The sequence below is a fragment of the Doryrhamphus excisus genome, linkage group LG8, assembly GCF_037039965.1.
Source record: "Doryrhamphus excisus strain RoL-2023G ecotype Guam linkage group LG8, RoL_Dexc_Guam_v1.1, whole genome shotgun sequence".
Classification (NCBI taxonomy): Eukaryota; Metazoa; Chordata; class Actinopteri; order Syngnathiformes; family Syngnathidae; genus Doryrhamphus; species Doryrhamphus excisus.
The window spans coordinates 12,125,853-12,147,877 of NC_136364.1; the positions used below are offsets into that span (position 1 = coordinate 12,125,853).

At 40.3% G+C, this 22,025-nt stretch overlaps 1 protein-coding gene across 1 annotated transcript; it reads right to left on the reverse strand.

The window, feature by feature from the left end:
• Positions 1-3,508: 3,508 nt before the first annotated feature.
• On the reverse strand, positions 3,509-20,066 carry barx2 (BARX homeobox 2). The gene is made up of 6 exons (XM_078792833.1): positions 19,683-20,066; positions 14,331-14,649; positions 10,051-10,135; positions 9,002-9,232; positions 4,281-4,411; positions 3,509-4,201 (listed from the first exon to the last, which is right to left on the reverse strand). The coding sequence occupies exons 1-6, from the start codon at positions 19,867-19,869 to the stop codon at positions 4,174-4,176; spliced, it is 981 nt and encodes a 326-aa protein (XP_078648959.1). The 5' UTR covers positions 19,870-20,066; the 3' UTR covers positions 3,509-4,173.
• Positions 20,067-22,025: the final 1,959 nt, after the last annotated feature.

Below are 22,025 nucleotides of genomic sequence, written 5' to 3' on the forward strand. Positions count from 1 at the left end.
TTTAATATATTATTTTATGTTATTATTATCATCATTATTAAAATTTATATTTTAATATCAAATGAATGAAATAGCTGAAGGTGTGCACACATACAAAACAATCAAATGAAAGTATAACAAACAGACATCAACATATGAAATCTTGCTTAAAACAATCTTAATCTTAAAAGTGAAAGCTAAAAGCCAGCACAATATTTGAAGAATGATAAAAAAAAGACTTACCAGCAAGATGTTAGCTGAAAGACGCCTGTTACCACAATTTGTTTGACCACCATTCACGTTCTAATTGTCTTCCAACCACACGTGGCAGATTTACTTCCTACTTCCTGCTTATACAGGAAGTAATCAAAATGACCAACATAAAGGCCAACACAAACACAACACACAATGTTAAAAATTAACACACACGTACTTAAATGTGTTTTCACTACACATGAGGTAAGATTGTGTCTGAAATTATTTATAATTTTTAAAAACGTTCACCCACATAAGAAGATGCCATGTTTTCCTACTTACTCTTCAGGTATTTACCATATGTCCACTGATGTGTAATGTCCATTACCGCCATCTACTGGACTATAATGGAACATGAGAGCAACAATCTCCACTGTGTTATGTCGTTTTTTTTAAACTTCTCTACGACCTCCTCAGAAGGCGGATACTGTTCATCCCTCATCTCACTGACATCCTTGCAGACATATTCATTCATATACTGTACATACAGTACATAGATATCTGCTGGTTGATTTACAAGTAAAAGGGCCTGGAGGTGGAAACGTGTAATCAAAGCAGACAGAGAGGCGTTCAGCACTGCTATTAACTCCTTAAATACATTACGCACAAAAGGTCATTCAGTGCATCATTAGGGATAGACACATGATTTACGTGTTTAGTCATGAAGCACCAAAGGAAGAATAAAATTTTATTCATCCAGTACTTCTAAACTACACTTTTTAAACCGACATTTAAATATTAAAAGTAATAATAATATGAATTATTTGATTTCAAGCATTGCAAACGACGTTAGGATGTCCCTGTAAGTGTTCACATGGCATGGTATACAAATACTACAAATAAGTATGAAATATTTTTGTAACTATTTATTTTCAGAATCATATGATGTATTGTAATTTACTTAATTTTACATAATCCATTATTTTATTTGCATTTATTTTTATTATGTGGACTTTGACACCGTGTGATGTCACTTCCTGCCTCCCTGGAGCGCTCCTCTCCAGTCGCCTTTTGGACTGTTGAGTACGAGGTATGCTAGTCGGTGGCAGCAATTATTAATTGAATAAAGTGTGAATATGTTACACGTTTCACATTTTGTTTGTTGTACACAGGTATGTTGGTCCCTTATTGCTTTATTTAATTTGCATAAAGAGTCTCTTCAGTCGTCTTTTGGACTGCTGAGGACGAGGAACTGCAAGTGTGTTAACGCTGCTGTATATTTAGTTTGTTGTGCACAGAGGAAATAAACGCCCCCTCTGGTTGGCGAAGGAATTGCAGCCTCCCACCTCGTTTTTTCAAACCAGAACACAACGCAGAGTATATTTAGCCAGTGTCCGTGCAGACCAGCTACAGTATTATTGCCAATTTTTTTCAAATGTATGCTGTTCATTCTGTTTATTCGGTTATTATGTTTACTAGGTACTAAATAGCACTGAGCAATCACCTGGCAATGGAGTTGTAACTAATTATCGCCACCTACAGGACTGGAGTGGAACCCCATTTAAAATCCTCCTCTCGATCTCTGCCAGCCAAATATTTTCCTGCCAATATTTTTACATGGATGACACCATGACCACCTCCCATTGCGTCATCACAACCCCGGCTTCTTTCGCCATTGTCCTCGAACCACACAATGTACGCTCTGTTCTCATGCCAGGCTGTCAAAAAGCGACTTTTTTAGCATCCGGTCATGACGTACGAGGCACACTTTTGTGTCAGCGTGAGGCGCAGTTGGCTGGCAATTAACTTCCAGCGCTCACGGCGACACTTCATGTGTGGTACATGTTTGACATATTTGAATTTGATGGCAGCGCGTCACAATCGGGCAGTTGCATCATATACTGTATGTGTACTTGCATGCTATTGTTGATGCAATGCAGGGCGAAGAAGCAAGAAGGCTTGTACACACGGAATAGCGCCAGTTCCAATATTTATACTGTAATCTGTACTGTACTGATATCACTGCTTCTTGAATGTAGTTGTCAAAGCAATTTGAATTATGGTGTTTGATTGGATTAAATAGCAAATAGCAAAACAAATGTTTAAGAATTTAAAGAAATAAGGAAGAATAAAGTAATAAGTAATAATACTGCATATAGGACCTAATAGTTAGACAGTACATACATTACCATCGACAAAATAATACCAGATCCTTGTGATCCAATCAAACCTCATTTTTGTTATTCCAATCAATCATCTTGACGAATATTGAAAATATTTTTTGGTATTTGATTTTGTTTGTTTTTGGAAGAAAGGAGTCATCTTATATGCATGTCAGTTTTGGGTTATATCTTCCACCCTCGTGCTTTAGAAAGGTAATAATATTGTTCAAAGTGTACAAGAATCTTTGCTTGAGTTTTTGCTTGAAAAAGAAGAATCATCTTATATTCGGAGCAGTCTTATATCTGGGTCAATATGGTAATACATTAGCTTTTACTTTTTTTCAAAATGGGTTTTGAAAAAGAGAAGAACAACTCAGACTCAAAGTCGTCTTATATTTGGTTAATTTTGATCGTAATCTTTTACTCTCATCCTAGAGGGAGGTAATAATGTTGCTCAAAGAGTATAAAAAGTGTAAAAAAAAATTCACTCAATGGGTCTTGAAAAAGAGGGTCTGTCTTATATTGAAGATCGTCCCACATTTGGGTCAATATGAATATATTTCACCTTCGCACTTGATGGAGGCAATAATGTTGCTCAAAGAGTACGAGTGTCTTAAAACATGTTTTTCACACAATTGGTCAGTCTTATATTGAAGGTCGTCAATATGGTACCCTCTTTTACCCTCACTCTTGGTAGAGTTAATAATGTTTTACAAATGTCTTTGATTTTGTCTTAAACCATATTTTTCCAAAACCGGGTCGCCTTATATTGTCATAGTCGACTTATATTCGGATCATTACGGAAATATATTTAACCAACGCTATGTGGCGGTAATAATGTCCAAAGAGTAAAAGTGTCTGATTTTTCTTTTACAACACATTTTTCCAAAACGGTTTTTGAAAAAGGGTCGTTTTATATGTTCAGTGTTTGTCTTATATCCATACCAATACGAAAATGTATTTAACCCTAATGCTTGGTGGAGGTAATTATGCTGTACAAAGAGTACAAGTGTCTTTGATTTAGTCGTATTCCTCACTCATTGGGTCTTAAAAATGTCTTATATTCAGGATCAATATGGTAATATCTTTCCCCTTCATGCTTGGTGGAGGTAAAATGTTGTTGAAAGTGTCTTTTTATTTTGTATTTTTGTCATATTTTTCCAAAGACTGATATTTAAAAGGGTCATCTTATGTGTTCATAGTCGTCTTATATTTGGATCAGTGCAGTAATATAGTATTTCACTCTTTTTCGTCAAGACAAAATAAGTCTTAAATATTACATTCAAGTCCATTCCATAATTAATTTTGAAACTATGCACCGATCTTTTTAAATGCACTGTGATACAATTTTAACTATAACTTGCGAGCACAAAGGACAAGTGTAATCTAGCAACCCCATAATTCTGTCCAGCATCCTCCAGGGTCAAATGTGGCTTAACTTGTTGCAGCTACACATGTTTTTTTATTAAGAACGAACCCCGAGCCAAGCAGGTGACGACAGAGTGAGACATCCTCCTCAGCATATAACAGCCAAGTACACTCACATGTCCTGTACACGCAGCTCATGAAAAGAGGCGATGCTCATGCCACGGCTGCTTAGAGACAATGGGTAGCTTTGTGCGCTCCGTAAGAAAGCATCCGCCTTTATTTACCCAACTTAAAGCCATCCAGAGTCAACATTTAGAAACAACTTCCTCTGCGAGAGGAGTTGCTCTGCGCCCACTTAGTGTGTCACATCGCCACTAATTGCCCGAGCTAAGCTGACAGGTGAAGGTGCGCGATGGATGTCGAAGTGGGTGGCTGGGTGGATATTTGGGGAGGGTCAGGGCTCTTAGGCTTAGGGTGACCTGCAGATGAACTTGGACCTGTGAGAAAAAAACAGGTTCTCCAGTTAGGCCCGCCAGAGTCTCTCACTGCAGGGCTCTTTCTGGAAGTGGTTCTTACCTCGCTGCGCAACAATTAGCCTGGAGGGCCTTTCCTGCAGAGACCTGCAGAGTGCACAGCCTTGCAACCTTGTCAGGCGCAGCATTTGTGTTCTCAGAGAAATCGGATAGGGAAATGTTTGCGCTCCTTGCCTGCAAATGACAACGGATGACACTGATACCATAACTGCTTTTTATGTTTGTGAATGAAAACACACCTCTGAAGTTACATTAGGGGGTTCCGTTTGCTATTTTTAGGCTAAATATGGCTCTAAACTTGCATTAAACTTAATGCTTGACATCACTTAAGGCCTCAGCTTGTCATTTGAGCGCTAATATCTGTGAAAATCTAAGGATTTACTTTATGGGGGGGGGGGCTTTTTGCTGAACTTGTTTCAAATTGCTAAACCAGGAAAGTGAGGAAAATTATCAGAAGAGATGAAAACAAACTTTGCACGATGTAACTGGATTCAAATTTAAAGCACTCTAGTGTCACTTTGTGCTTTTGGCTTCTTTTTACACTTGCATGACAATCAATCATTCATTCATTTAATTATTTTCTACAGCTTATCCTCACGAGAGTCATGGGCATGCTAGAGCCTATCCCAGCTGTCTTGGGGCGAGAGGCGGCGTACACCCTGGAATGGTGGCCAGCCAATCACAGGGCACATATACACAAACTAAAAATTTGGAGTCGTCAATTAACCTAGCATGTTTTTTTTAAATGAGAGAGGAAACCAGAGTACCCGGTGAAAACCCAGGCATGCACGGGGAGAATATGCAAAATCCACACAGAGATGGCCGAGGGTGGAGTTGAACGCAGGTGTCCTCGCTGTGTGGCCTGCACGCTTACCACTCCTGCACCATGCAGCCTGCATGACAATCAAAATGCAAAAAAAAAAGTAAATGATGTGTTATTGTATTTACTACTATGCATATTAGAATATTAGGAGCCCACAGTAGACTAGACTGTCTAAGGAATGTCAACAATCATTCTTCATTGTTGCATTTTTACACCAAATGTTCAGCTCAAGCTGCATGCATCACAGCTAGGAGACCCGAGTTCGATTCCACCCTTGAGCATCTCTGTGTGGAGTTTGCATGTTCTCTCTGGGTTTTCTCTGGGTACTCCGGTTCAGTTGTAACCTAACCTAACCTAACCTAACATATTTTTGGGATGTGGAGTGCCCGGAGAAAACCCAAGCATGCACAGGGAGAACATGACAACTCCACACAGAGATTGCCAAGCGGTGAATCAAACCCAGGTCTTCCCGATTTCCTGACTGTGTGCGCCCAACTCGAGAGCCTCAAATTGATTTTCATACCATATGTTGTAGGTAAGCTGCACAGTGGACGAAAATGAGCAGAAAATGAATGTACGTTGTAGGTAGTATGAAGGTAAAACATAACCATATAGACTGAAAGACTACAAGAGTATTGAGTCAGCGTTAGTGCCTCTGTTGTTTGAATGCACACTTATAGAGAATAAGAGTGTTTACTTAAGGGGTTAAAGCACAGTGCACATCACTCAAGACTGTTTGCTTTAGAAATCATCCACATCCGGCATTTGTCACTAAAAATACACTTTAGAGCCTTCCTTGCTTGCTCTGGGTCAGAGTGGGAGCCCCACGAGGGCCACTCCAGGTTGTACAGATGAAGACGATAAATGTCAAAACATGGCAGTGCTAAATGCTTTGTTCACTTCCAGGTGATTTATGGCTTGCAAACCAACACGTCTCTGTCCGCCTACTGACGACTGTAGCTCAATCACTGTCTGGAATGGATTCAGTGGATTTACATTGTTTCCTCATTGTTTCCTCTGGGGAAATAACTGTTTCGGCTTTCATTTGGTTTTAGACTCGTTGGATTGCTTTAAGCATGAAACGATATAACCATAGTGTAAATTATACACTTGAATACAGTCTGTCGTGGGCATGCTGGAGCCTATCCCAGCTGTCTTCGAGCGAGAGGCGGGGTACACCCTGGACTGGTGGCCAGCCAATCACAGGGCACATATAGACAAACAACCATTCACACTCACATTCATACCTATGGACAATTTGGAGTCGCCAATTAACCTAGCATGTTTTTGGAATGGGGGAGGAACCGCAGTACCCGGAGAAAATCCCAAATTATATTCCATATACTTACAGATAATTAATTAATAAAAATGCTCCAATTAACACCTTCATTCAATTAACCACCAAATGGTCAGGCACCACATTTTTCAAACAAAACCATCAGTGAGTCTTATTATTAACATTGGCATTAACAGGTGTGGCTGTAGGCAACCCCCTGATGTATGTTTTTAAACAACTCCACAAGATAGCAGTTGCTACGTACGTATGTTTATCTACCTCTGCATGCACTTTAAAATGCTAATCGGCTGAAACGCATGTGTTACACTTGTTGTAATGTTTTAATGTGCTCAATTTACCTGGGTAAAGCCTGGAGGTACAGCCTGGTGATGCCGGCTCCCAGCATGCGTTGCGGTACTTGAGGCTCAGGAGGTAGAGGACAACCCAGAAGGTTGGAGGTGCACTGTTGTCGTGTCCATGGGCAAGACGCTGCAGAGTGAATGAATAACTGGAGCATTTGGGTACCTTAAAAAGCATTATATTAAATCGAATCCATAAGCGTTCTGTCACGTGACCCATCCCAACGCCACCCCCCACGTTGGGGGCTACGAAGTATGCCCCAGGAAGCTGCACCCAGGCTCAAACCCATGCTTAACAATGCAGTCTTAGCAGTTAGCAGCCAGACATTACAACAATGGTTCTATTCCTGCTGTGGTGTGTGGAGTAGTTTCCCATTCCACTTTTCATGCACTCCAAAAACTAATTGGTTTACTTCAAAGACATTAATGCAAAATCTGAATTCTATCCTAAAAAATACTCCCAAAAAAGGTCATCTGTGTCACGTTCAGTTATTGTTGTAGTGTTACCCCCACGGTGCGGAGATGTGATGGCTGATACAGTCAATAAACTCTTTTATTAAACAAAAACGGCATGACTCACAAATATACAAGAAGGAATATGAGTAAATTCATCATGGAAGGTCGATGGAAAAGAAATATGCCCAAAAAGATAAAATAATTCCAGGACGCTCACAGGAATGCAGCGGGAAATAAAAACACACGCGATGATCAATAACACGCTAATTGCCAACAAGACGCAGGTTTGCTAGCCCAAGTCAAGATGCAGCATATGGCGTCAAAACAGGAAACAGAAATACAAAATAAGAGCACCAAAACGGAAATGAAAGTGGAAATATAGGAAAACCTCCAACCTTTCAATTGGTAAGTGCATTAAAATACATAAACACACACACGTGGTGTAACACACACACCAGAAAGTTCAACAAACAAGCGTTATTTATTTACAAATCAGAAAAATACTGCATTTGTTCATATGAAACAATAAGCAAATAGAAGTTTACAAGGTGAGGAGGAGAAGCAAAGTCAGTCACAGGCGGTTAAAGGCAAAAAAAAAAAAGCCTGCAGGCTGAGAATGTCTGACACTTTAAATGTTGAATCTTTGGCAAGAGGTTGTGATTTATCTCCTCAGAAGAATCTCTTGACAGCTTAAAAGTTGCTAATGGCTTTCCTGTGGCAGAAAAGAGGAGCCATCCTGACACGACAAAGAGAGCGTCTGGAACTACGGGACATATACAAACTATTCATAATCATCCCATTTCAAACAGCAGGTAAAAATACTGTTTTCCACAGAGCTTATCATTTACATATATTTCCACAGTATGATACAGTGTATGGCTTGGCAGGTATGTTGTTGAGAAGAATTCTAATTAAAAAGAAAAAAATTGCTTCCCTCCGAAAACCGACAAGGCACGGCAAACGTTTCTTACATATATATACGGTACATATATATATTTTTGGCAGTGATTTCATGCTACATAGTTACAGCATAGTAGGGCAAACCCGAATATTTTTGGCACAAGCATCATCTGAGGCAAGATTGGTGACATAATAAGTGAATTCTGTAACAATAAATATCGTGTTGTGATACATTAAGGCTTGACTAAGCTACTGCATTTGGAGAAACGGGCTGGTTCTGCAGTTCTACTTTTAAAAAAAAAAGGTGGTTCACTAATGCAATACAGTACCAACCTCCAAAACAGGTAGGGGTTGTTTGTGCAAGGTTCTACTCCTGAACCGCTGCACACAAATGGGTGAAAATTGGTCAAGACATCGACCCCTGCTGTGTTGCCTGTGCTATTACTTTTCTGACATATACGCCACACGGAGGCATGAAAATTTGACCTGCAGAAGTCAGCTGGGCTTGAAATTTATCCCACAGCTCAAAACACCGACTGTAACTTTAGCGTGTTTTGTCCAATCGCCATGAAATTCGGTACTCATCTTGAGGGTACTGACAAGCACATGTGGGGAAATATGAGCATGATTGGTTTGAAAACATGGCCGCCGTCTAACTTGACGTCATTGGACAACATTGTATGTGTATTACATGCATGGGCGACACAAATGGCATCCATTTGTGGTGTGGTGGCCACAGTTGGACCAAGCACAAATGCACAAAGAGCCAGGAAGTACGCTAAAGATTGCATGTCTGTGGGTAACAAATGACCCTAAAGGCTTTTCATTTTAGTGATCCAGAGGCACTATTTGTTTTCAGGTGTTGTGGTATCAGTCTTTGGTTGCGTTGTCGTTGTTGCTTAGCTCTCTGCTTGAGTCTCTGAGGCTACCAGGAGCGGCGTCGCTCGCACCTCCGCCACCCTCGCCGCGCTGTCACTCTGCAGGGTTGGATTTGAGGCGGAGCTTAGGTCTTCAGGCTCCAGTTGAGGCGTGGCTTCCGTTTCCGCCGTCACCCTCAGGCGCTCCTCTTCCTCCTGCTTCAGCCGCCGCTCCTCGGCTTCTATTTCCTCGGTGGTGGGGATGGAGTTCTTTTTGGGTCTTCCCTTAGGCTTGGTGGGAGCCTCCTGACCTCCCTTGAGCACCTACACACACACACACACACACACACACACACACACAGCCCTGTTGCTGTCAAAAATGGCTTAGCTAAGATAGTCATTAAGAGAAGACGTATGACTGCTGGCTGCTCTTTTTGCACTCATTTATCTTCAGAGTTAAAAGTCGCAATTGTTGACCCTTCTACCGACTGTTTGCTCACCATCCCTAACGCCTCACGGCTTACTGTCTGTCAACCCCGCCCCTCTTTCGGTCCTTCTTTACCTGCCCGACTTGTTTGGACATGTCATCAACACGGAAATACAGTGTGTGCAACGCAATTTTGGTGAAATAACCCTTTTAGCTTTTTCTTTGGCTTTATCAATGTAGTGAAGGGTGTCCGTGATGAAAGCCATCACTGAAAAAGAGCAGTGAGGTCAAAAGGTGTGATGATAACCCTAGACATAGCAGTAACATAGTGACAACAGTCATACATGCGTGTGGCTGCTCGGTACATTTACTTTTAAGTACTTTTACTTTTAAAGTACGTCAACTACTATGGGATAGTTATCAATTTTAAAAAGTTTAATATCTTTTGAATGATTAAAATGTTGGTGACAACTGTTGAGATTGTTTTCTCCGGGTACTCCGGTTTCCTCCTCCATTCCAAAAACATGCTAGGTTAATTGGCGACTTCAAATTGTCCATAGGTATGAATGTGAGTGTGAATGGTTGTTTGTCTATATGTGCCCTGTGATTGGCTGGCCACCAGTCCAGGGTGTACCCCGCCTCTCATTGAAAGACAGCTGGGATAGGCTCCAGCATACCCTTAATTGACATTATTTATAAGTACACAGATATTTACCATTTTCTTCCACTTCATGCGTCTGTTTTGGTACCACGTCTTCACTTGGAGCTGCGTGAGGCCGAGCGACTGGGCCAGGTCTAACCTGAAAGACAAGCAGACTTTGGTTAAATGAACATTCTTTTTTTTCCCCAATTCAATGCAAGGTGCAACTGTACCATCTAATGAGATGCATTGATTTTACTATGACACCTAAATGCAGTCTTTGAATCTTGCATCAAAGCCGGCATATTCTAAACATCCAGTCGAGTGAGACATCTGCACTGACATCCAATCAGTGGCTGCTTGGCAAATAGCGATGTGATGCATCCAGCACACATCCATGACGACCAGGGAAACCGGCTGGCATACAATCTGATACCACAGACGATTGGTGCAGAAGAGAAATGGTTATGTGGCATTTCTTAATTTGAGTTGAGTAAAAGAGTTATGACCGAAGAAGGAAAACCTTACTCAAGAATGGCTGTCATGACGCTCCTTTACTTACTAACGCACTTCCTTTCAGCTGTAACAACACAGCGATTGTCTTGTGCCATGGGTGTAACCTAATATGATTGATGGTAGTCATAATGATGATGATGGCAGTGACATTGCATAAAATCATTATAGTGCTTGGCATTTCACAATTTTTAGGATGCATTCTAATTAAGTTAAGATAAATGAACACACAGCATCTCAGGAAAAAATGTGTGACCAAACCAAAGGGAGAATACTAAAGAAATGTGTACAGTTTCTATTGCTGTACTGATTGACAATGCCTCTTCACGTTGCTACTATTATCTAAATAGCTCGCAACATCACATTTCCAGTGTCCAAATTACCCAAGGGAGGGCATGTTGGAATTCATAATTCACCCCTGTGCCAGCAGCACTCATGCAGCCCCAAACCGTCAGTGACCTCAACTGTATACAAAACACAATTATCCAGCTCCTCACTAGTGTTGCCAGCTATTTAGACAATAATGGACTCATTTTCAACAGGTAGTAAATCTCCACAGCTATATCCAAGTTGACTCTCTATTTCATCGCCCTTTGGAAAGATATTCTATGATGGTAATGGTTTTATTTCATTTGAACATGCATCAGATTACAATTGAGTGCATCCCATAATCAGTTCACAGTTCCACATGTCCAAAAGGAGTAGGAAGAAGCAAAGCTTATTAAATCCTACCCCTCCATCCGGTACTTTTACAATCAGTAACTGTTACATTTGTTCACTTCCTGCTTTCCTAATATAATTGAAGTTTTTATTCATTAATTTTCAATATTTATTATTTTTTATTTTATTTTTTTGTCACGTACTGAAGTACGAGGTGATATGAAATGCTAAAAATTCTTCCTGAAATGTGAGGTTGTGAAATAAGAGAGGCTGGTATTTTAAACAAGGGGGTGCATTCTCTCTAAATGCGCAAAAGATGCACAGCATCAAATCAGCCAGAGCCCGGGGAGAAAAAAAGAGACGAGTCATCTGACGCCGTGCTTGTTGCCAGAATGGTTGACGGCATGCAACAGGGTGTGTAATGGTCCAGCTGCTGCCTTAAACTCATTTGCTACCGAAGACTTACTGTAATTTGTTTTTTTTCAAACCGAACGCCCGATCCCATTCATTTTCTCTACCGCTTATCCTCACAAGGGTTGCGGGCATGCTGGAGCCTATCCCAGCCGTCTTCAGGCGAGACGCGGGGTACACCCTGGACTGGTGGCCAGCCAATCACAGGGCACATATATACACACATACCTATGGACAATTTGGAGTCGCCAATTAACCTAGCATGTTTTTGGAATGTGGGAGGAAACCGGAGTACCCGGAGAAAAGCCACACATGCACGGGGAGAACATACGTACAAACTCCACATAGAGATGGCCGAGGATGGAATTGAACTCACGGCTAGAAATGAATCACAAAAAGGTGATTTTCTCACTTTTCTTGTCAGGAACTGATATTTTGCTGAAACTTACCTATGTTCTACTGCTTACTAAAGAATGGCAAAAGGTTAAAAGAAGCTTTTTGTTTTTCCCTCATGAAAGATGAAAGTCTAATCTTTTAATGTGCTTTCAAAGATCAGTCAAAATTCAAACGGCCAGTACTGGAGGGGAAGTCTTTCAAAATATGTTATTTTGCCCTAAAAATAATGTATTGTTTCCCATGTATAAACACACATCCCACTAAATTCAGGTTTAAGTCAAAATGATGTAAAAATAGTTACTTTGGGACCTAGTTTGGCCAGGGGCGGCCCTGGGTGGGTATGACATGGTAACAAAAAACAAACTTAAAAATATTCTTGATGTGCGGAGCATCGTCAGACTGACAAAGACGTTCTTGTCAAGACCACATTTTGCGGTCCAGCCATGCGTACACAGACACTGGCTTTGATCACTGAGCTGTTGTGTGATTTAAAAATGAGACGGTGTGACTTTTCCAACACCTCTAGGCAAATTTAAATGAAATATTCAATAAGAAAATGAGGGGATTTTCCCCATCACACACACATTTCAACATAATGAGCATGAAGTGAGATAGAAACAGTGACTTAAGTGGCATCACATTATTGTATGAAACCGCGTTCGATGCTCCCTGCTTTGCCGTAACACACTTGCTTGACTTGGCCGCTGTCCTCCGCTTTCATGAGTGTGTGTGTGTTTCTTTCCTCTCTCACTCTCTGTTTATTTTAGCGCTAAAGAGCTCGGGGGTTAAAGCATTACTCGTCTGAACTAGAACGCTGAGGTCATACGCCAGGCTGCTTGGCCAAAAATCCACATTACATGAGACGCTCCCCACGGGACAAATAAAAAAAATTACGACGTTAGCTTTAACCACGGCTTGATATTACATTTGTGGCTTTGTGAAGTGTGTGTGTTTGTGTGTGTTTGTGTGTGCATGCATTGCACTTTGAAAATGTACTCTATGTGAGGTATGCAGGTTTATCAAAGCGTCACGCTTGACTTGATGCTCGTATAGCATGCCTAGTTTTGATTGACACTGTCAGAGATGTTGCCATTTTTAGCGTATTTAGCAAAGTAGCATTAAACGCCACGTGCCTCACTGTGAGGCAACTCCAACCTGGTTAACAGCATAGACCGCCACCAAGGCCGAACTGTTGACAAAACTTGTGGAGCGTGCTATTTGTGTTTGTGTGTGTGTGGGGGGGGGCGATAAAAGCAGAATAATTTCCTGTGCATCTTTTATCCGGATTCTCACCACCATCCCTCCACACAATGTTTAGTTTTTTTCCTATAATCCTTTGATCTGTCCATCACCGTAAAAGCTACAATTAACTTTTATTCAATGCACCAAGCATGAATGAAGCAAACATTTTATAGCTGTGGCTGTAGGCAACCTCCTGTTTTTTTTTTACTTCATAAGATAGTCGTAGCCGCAATTAATGTATCTTAAACAGGTTTATCTACCTGTACATGTTCTGTTGCTGCTATGTTTTTCCTGCGTCTGCAGCTTTTATCCAGATCATCACCACCATCCCTGCATTGATTAATAAGTCATCAATACAGCCTATTATCGCTGCAACAACAGGCTTTTATTGCAGGTTGGAATTATCTCAAAAGAAGCACAATAATCCCTCAACACGAGTTACTGTTACGCCCGTAACCCACGCCAAGCTAAAGCTCAACTTTCAACCCCCAATGCACTTCCTGTCTACCCCCCAGTCAGCTCCACTAGTACCAGAATTTGGCTTATTTAAACGGCATATTTTCTTGTGTTGTGTTCTCCTGTATTGACTAATACGAGTGTATAGGTAACTATGGGGATGCTATTTTATGTATAGAGGGCTCTAATAATGAACAAAATACACATTAAGAAAATATTCTACTTATAAATAACTCCTATATATAATATAGGAACAATAAATACTACACAGGAAATTCACTTATCATGGTCAGATGTTAAAACCAATTAACAGTGATGAATGAGGGACTGCTAGATTATTGTATTGCTGTATTATTAGAAAATCTCGGCAGGCTGGATATGCCTACACTGCCATGGCGTCATCATAGGAATGACTGGAATGCAAATGAACCCTCAGTACAGCATAAGGAACTTGTTTACAACATCCAAGTCGCTGCCGACACGACTAAACACTCAAATTCATTTGCGCTTGTGTTTATGGTGGGTGCTGCTGTTTTGGTTAGCAACAAAATCTAAACTCCTGATGTCCATTAATGGGAATGTCAACACGCCACTATCTCGTGCTTTCATAGCCACTTGCGAACCCAAAGCACCTCAGAGGTACTTTTCTAAAGTCGCTTCTCATGAAGGACACCAACCTGTCCGGCGTGGAGAGGTACTTCTGCTTCTGGAACTTCTTCTCCAGGCCCATCAGTTGCAGCTCGGTGAAGATAGTACGGCTACGACGGGCCTTCTTCAAGCGCGGGGTGCTGCGCTCGGTCTCCGACTCGCTGCTGATGCTGAGCGGCGTCTGGCTGCAGGGCGACGCCTCGGGGACTCGGCCGTGCTGCGGCGACAGTAGGGGCAGGTGTGGCGGGACTCCGCCCGGGGACGGGGGCTGCGGGAGGTGGGCCGGGTGGTTGGGAGGCTGTCGTGTGATGACGGACAGGAGCGGGTAGGCACGTAGTGATGAGGGGCCTGAGAGGACAAACAGTCACATACAGCCATGTGGTGAGCCAACGGCTCCTATCATGCACTCAATGAATAAAAGTGCAGTTATCGATCGAGTGTAATTGCCCAATTATGAATTGTCTGTGAAAAGTGTTTTGCTCCTGACCTCCCGCTTGTAAAGGGCAGGGACCCTGATGACGCAGGCTTGTTTTACACCGCTTACTCTCGACCCTTCAGATGAATGATTATTTTCTACACACACACACACACACACATTGAATCAGCTCCAATAAAACCTCAACAACCAAGTCAAACACAACTTATTTGCTCTCTCTTTAAATTGCACACACACACAGTTCGACTTGCCCTCTATGTAAGCGCACAGGAGCAGCAAGACGCCAGAATCAATAAAAAGTAACACTTGTCTGGAGCCGCTCGGGAAGAAGAGGAGGGGGCCGGAGGTTGAGGGTTGGCTGAATGGATGTGGCAGGTCAATCAAAGTCAACGTCATAAAAAAAAACCTCAGAGAAACATCAAATAAAAGTCACCCTGCGAGTCACAGACTGTTGAAGGCAGCATTGAGAGAAACTTGAATACTACCAGAATAAAGTTAGAATTATGGCAATAAAGTTGGTGATTATGAGACAATATTCAATATTCAGCTGTCCAATCAACTGATGCATGGACTGTTTACAATGAGTTGTATTCACATCGACTAAGCACTTTTTTTTTCTATTCCCCTTTTGCAACAATGGTTCTCTTGCTGCGATGTTGTACAATATACTTGTTAATAAATGGTCATGCGGTCACACTCACTTTTTCATGCACTCTAAATTATGATGGTAATGATAATGGTTTGATTTTATTTGAACATGCACCAATTCACATATTCCATATGTATAAAAAAGGAGTAGGAAGAAGCAAAGCTTATTAAATCCTACTCCTAATCTGTTACTGTTATGTCTGAATGTCTGAATTATGACATTGAAGTTATGATTATGCAAATAGAAAAATTCTGTCCGAAGGTCTAAAGTTGCATTATTATGATGACAATAATAATAAGAATAAAATATTACAAGGAAATTTGTAAGCAAAATATTTATTTTATTGTGATACAAATGTGTGATTTTATGAGATTTTATGTATAATAATATTGCAATCAAAAGTTACCATTTTACAAAAATATTATTTTCCATTTTAATAGAACGTGGTTGTAATTTTATGAGAAAAAGCAGCCATTATATGAGCCATTGCGATGTTATGAGAACAATAACATCGCAATAACAAAAGGGGGGAAAAAATCGTGAAAATTAAGTCAATTTGAGGAGAAAAAGGTTGCCATTTTATGAAAATGAAGTCATAATATTACCAAAAAAAGGTTATGTAGTCATTTTACCATGCAAAAAATATATTTGAAAATTATTTTTAAAAAATCAGAAACAAGAATAAAGTCATAGTAGTACCAAAAAAAGGTTGAAAAATAAAAAATAATAATTATTGTATGGGAATTAAGTCATAATATATTTAGAACAAAACAGAATAAGTACAAAAAAGTTATTGCAAGAAAAAGTTTTTTTTCGGACGTGTTCGCATTCGCTTGAGAAAAGCAGTGATTTTACGAGAACAAAACTGCATTTTCTACGAGGAAAAAGCATGAATGGGTCTGGTCGGTGTAGCGAGGCGCGGTGATGGAGTGCACCTATTGAAGTGTGCAGTATATAATCCGCTCGTTATTAGATGGAAGGTGTCAGAGAGCTCATACATGACAGAGCCTGCGGCTGATGATGACATCATGTTAAGGTGTTGAGGTCATTACTAATCCTCAAACATCAAGTTTGCAACAGGCCTCGACAAGATCTCTTTTTTTTCCCTTATCTTCTGCACAACTGCTTGTTACATTTTATCACAATGTGTTGCTCAGTATAAATCACTCATGCTGGCACCTTTTGGAAGAGCCTGATCTGTAAGCATACACAATAGGGCGGATAGACCAAAAGAAGAATGCCAACAAGAAGAGACTGTGGTGACTTTCCACGGACAGGAAGGCCGTCTCTCACGAGCTCACATCTGACACTCTGTTGACAAGCACCGGGTCCTGTCAATAGGCTACAAATAAACTGTTTAAAGAGCTGCAAAGAGCACAACGTCGCCTCGTGCAACAGATACTCTTGATAATCAAGGTCGCTATGTAGGAAATGCTTACGCTAACAATTACGCCTAAGAATAGATCAAGACGTTGAAATTCTTTTCAGTTGATGACCAACACTATCATCAACATTTCATCTACTGGACACGTACGTGTTTAGTGTTGTGTCCGGACAAAAATTTAGTCAGAAATGCTCCCCCAAAAAAAACAGAAGCATACACCTCATATTTAAAACGGTCAGCTTTTCCCCTCACAGAAGTATTTTTAATTCATACATTTTCAATTTTATTTGGAAAACAAAGAAAAGTCATATTCACTTTTGCTATTTCAATGGGTTTTTTTCCATTTTATTTTTAGATGTTACAAAAAGGATGTGGCACCAAATTGAGTGTTTTAATTTTTTTTGTATTTATTTTCTTTATTAATTTTTTTACATTTTATGTTAAACAAAAAAAATGTCAATCTTTTTTATCTAGTAATAATGTATGTTTATATATAAAATATATATATATTTGTCTTTGTGTTCCAAATAAAATAAAGAACATCCAAGACAATTAACAATAATCAAATTCTATACATAAAGTAAATTCAATCACCCAAAGTCAGCTGTGCCAGCATACCATGTGACCATAAGTGGCATAGAGATATATACAGTATAAATATACTATATATCAATACATTTTTTGTCATTGGTTTTCCATTTTTTTAACCCCAGTAGTAGTTTGAGTACATTCAGTTCTTTTTGTCCCAAACAAATCACTTTTTAAAAATATTACATTGTTTATTACATTTTTTTCTTGAATATTTTTTGCAACTGTGTGACAAAATACATTCATATTTTTAGTCTGTTTACATTAATTTTTTTTTTTTGCTCAGGCTGAAATGTTGAAGCAATAATGGGAAGCAAAATGAAAACCAAATGTAAACGGTGGTGCTGGAATGGACCTAAAATGTAAATATGACGACAAGTCACGTAGCTGAGTGAATGAATGTTTTAAGAAACAAACAGCAAAGAGCGGGTTGCTAAATAACGTTGACTCATCGTGTCTAAGCTGAATGAGTAAGGTTAGGTTGTTGAACTTCATCTTAACTGAAAAGTGTGTGTGAGTGTGTGTGTGTGTGTGTGTGCATACTTCCCTGCTTGTGTTGACACGGGTGTAATCAAGCCTAACAAGGATGCATTATGCTTAATGGGAGGCTTTATTGTCTGACACAGATTTAGGCTTTAAGACGGGATGAAAACTCGTTTCACTTTGAGCCTGCACCAAAACCAGTACACACACACTCCCAGTCTTTTCAACACGCTGTCAGGTGAGATTAAGGCCATGGTGGATGTTGACCATGCTCACTGAACGTAAATAAAACAGTGCAAGCTGCCATTATGTTGTTTAGTGACGGGGTTAACATCAGAGGCAAACAGGGAGACTATTTTCATTCACTCAGTAAAGATAAATAATCAATATCATATTTGACACCTATGTGCTTTAGCGGCCTCTGCTGGTGGCTGAATGTCATTGCAGCCCCTCAAGCTCCCTTCTGCTATATCAAGCAACAAAGTCAATAGATGTTCTAGGGGGAATATAGTGTGTCTCACACCCCTGCAGATCCAAATATGTGGGCACCGAGGCGGCCTGGAGCGGGTTACTCTAGCCATCGGAACCCTCCATCATATCAGAGGGATGGGGGGCCTCCTATTTTTGACCAGCACTGCTGCTGCCTGCCTGCAAAACCTGCAGTGTCATTATCGAATTGCAGTAGTTATTATTGCAGACTTCAACCAATTAGTTTTTAATGGGTATTGCAGTGGAATCACTATAGTATTTAAGGTATTTAATAGTGTGATTCTGCACTTTTACTTTTTACACAACACAATCGTGAGTTGTTGGTTTTTATTGTGGCCCTTTATAAATAATATTTGCATTCGACAATAATATAATAATATAAATATAATATTTTTTACAAAGCTCCAAGCCGTGGTGGCTCCTTGATGTGAACTTTCCTTAGAATTAATAAAGTATCCCTATCTTTATGTTTTATTGTTAGGCCTAAGCCCTTTTTAAAACAAGCTACAGGTCGCAAATGGCCGCTAAGCCGGACTTTGCACGTCCCTATTTGAATTTAATATGAGTTTTTATGTTTCATGGTTGGAGATAAGCCCTTTTTAAAACAAGCTACAAGTCACAAAGACCATTTGTTGTTTAATGTTTTTTTTAATTATTACTATAATAATAATAATAATGGGTCAATACATTTGTGTATGGATATTTTATGGTTGGGGATAAGCACCTTTTCAAATCACGGCTATGTTGCCAGTCTCATAAGCTACATAAACACCAGCAAAATGCTCTGATTAGTTGTTTTTATTTTTATTTATTCTTACAAAAGGTGCTGTGAGCCAATAAAAACAAGATACGGCGAACAAATTGCCTCTGAGCTGGATTTAGGACACCCCCGACAGGCTGATGTTTTACAGTAAGGCCATAAAAAGTTGTTATGGCATTTGTTATGTGTTTAACTTTATTACTGGATGCAAAACCCCAACATGTGGTCCGGTAATGGCCCCTGAGCCAGTCTTTGGACACCTGTAAACTGCAGCTTGACTAATAAGTTACATAAACACTGGCAAAATGTCGTTTATCATCAGGAGGAACCCTCAAGGAAGTCTGCCCAGTCAGTTGTGTTCAACGCTAAATACTTAGCTGCAGTGATTTACAACATCCTAAGCGAGTCCGCGGGGAGCAGAAATGTCGTACATTTGAAATAAATACGCATTTCACTTGCAAAGTGTCCCACATGCACGGTAGGTTTGCATGGAAACATTAGACTGCATTAGAAAATTCTGACAAAAAGTACTCTAAAACGGATGAATCAGGTGGGGCTGGGGGTGGGGGGCGAGGGTGGCGGTGTTTCTTACCCGAACAAGAGTGCAGTGGCTTCGGCCGCACGATGAGAGACGGACACACGGAGTAAAGGGAAAACTTCTCAAAGTAATCACAAGCCTCCTTGGAGAGAATCTCGTCAATCATGAAGGTCTTGTAGCGCCGTCTCGCAACCTTCAGCTGGCCCGGGGAGGAGAGCCTCACCTCGGCTTGGCAGTGCATGGCGGGTCCCTCTGTGGCGGTGGTGGTGATGGTGGATGAAGCGTCGGCACAAGGCAGCGCACCTTGCAAGAGAGAACTAATGAAGAGATTAGCACACTACGCTGTCATGGTGTTGAAAATGTTCTAATGCGCGGTGTTGTTCAGAAGAAGAGTGAATGAGACGTGCACTCACTCACAGCCTCTTCTATATAAACCGACATCTCTCTCTCCTCCATTTGTACACGCCCCCCCCCCCCCCGCCCTGATGCATATTCCCATTCCTTTACTAAATCATAGATAACGTCTATTTATTGCTCCCTATTTGTGTACAATAAAAATAATCTAAAATCATGATTTATGATGAATTTTGTGTAATTTATGGTATTTGTTCTGGAGTTATGTATTGCAACAATTGAATCAGAGGTTCAGCTACACAGTCTTTAATACAAGAGAATAATAATGCTTCAATGAAGTCAGTGAAGTATTTTCAATTTTATTTCTGGTGATTTGACCCCATAGCTGGAACAGGTTATTAATATTAAAAATATGACAAAAATAAAAGTATTAATAGGTCAAACAGCATATTTTTAAAAAAATAATATGTTCATGCATGCTGGGATTTTATCATTCCAAGTGTATTTTTTCTAATCACAATAGATTATCAAGGTTCTATTAATTAATTTAAACTAATGGGGTTATGAACGTATCATAATTGTTTGGATTTTGCAGTTTATACATTTTTATGTCATTTTTAAGTATTGTATAAATTGTAAGAATTTAATATTTTTGAATTGTATTGATCTAAATATCTGATATACAGTGCCTCATTTTAGCAGTTTACATTGTAAGGGTTTCCGTCAAATCAATTTTAAAAATATGTTTTTCCTCTAAGTCTCTTATGAAAATACTTTTATCTTGACAAAGGTTTTTCTCCTTACCTATCTGTGGTATTACAGTCTTAACATTTTTTGGATTATTTGTACCCACTGTTTTCTGATTATTTAAATAGCATTGTTAACCGAAATGAAGGGTCGGGACAAAAAATGCTATGAAAATGTCATGTATTGTAATATACGTATAGTGAGTGGACACTCCATTGGTCAAGCTAATGATAGCCACTGCAAATTACAACAAACATTAAATCTATGTACTGTAACTGATTGTTTAAGCCTTACATTGTGAATTACTTTTACGGCATGTGAAATGGTGTCATGAGAGGTGTCATGAAATTTTGGCTGTGTGCATGCAGTGCGGGGTGGGGTGGTGGGGGTATTCGGGTCATTGGGGGTAGGGTTGAGGGTGTGCGTGGAAGTGGATCCAGCAGCTACCGAGTGAGCAGGCTGTCTAATCTGGCTGCTCCAGAGCAGGAGACGCCAGGCAGATCAAGCAATTAAGAGTAATGCCACCACATGCACAAGAAGAGAACCTTCCTTCTGACACCCTGCAGGGGATAGAATTGATCAAGAACTGGCTCAAGCTTGTGTGCACTTCTGAAAGCATACAGGAATACCCCCCCCCCCAAAACAAACACAAATTCTCATAATACATAAAAACTGATGTAGTTCTGAAAGTACCAGATACCCACCGCTAATGCAGTTTAATTGTTCCGATTGGTGTTTTTAATCACTTCCGGAAGGCTACAGATTATGACCTCATAGAGTTGGACATTAGGGGTTTGGATCATCACTTTGTTGTAAGTGATCCCTCACAAAGACACCTGGGCAGGGATGCTGAGGGAATGGGGGCAACATGAGATGCTGTGTGGATCAAAGTCATTCCTATTCTGGGACTCCTCCCAGAATAGGAAGATGGTGCAGCGGTGGGGGGGCTTAACTGCATCCATGTTTGGGTAACAAGAAACACCTTCGCATAATTGCATCGCGTCAAAGTGAAAAGAGTGGGTGACAAATCCACGTCAAGCCTTGAAAACATCCTAAATAGAAAGGTCACATGTAGGAGCTGATCATGTGGCGGGGATATTATATTACCGTGGTAATTGGGCTTCATTGAAAGGATATGCGTGGCGCCACCTGTAGATTACTTCCTAACCCGCAGCACAAGCGTATTAGTTACACAGCGGGCCATTTATAGGTGCACACGAGGACATGTGTCGCACGCTTCCCGGACTGCTGTACAATGGTGTGACGTTTGCGCTGTGATGAAAGAGGATGCAAGTG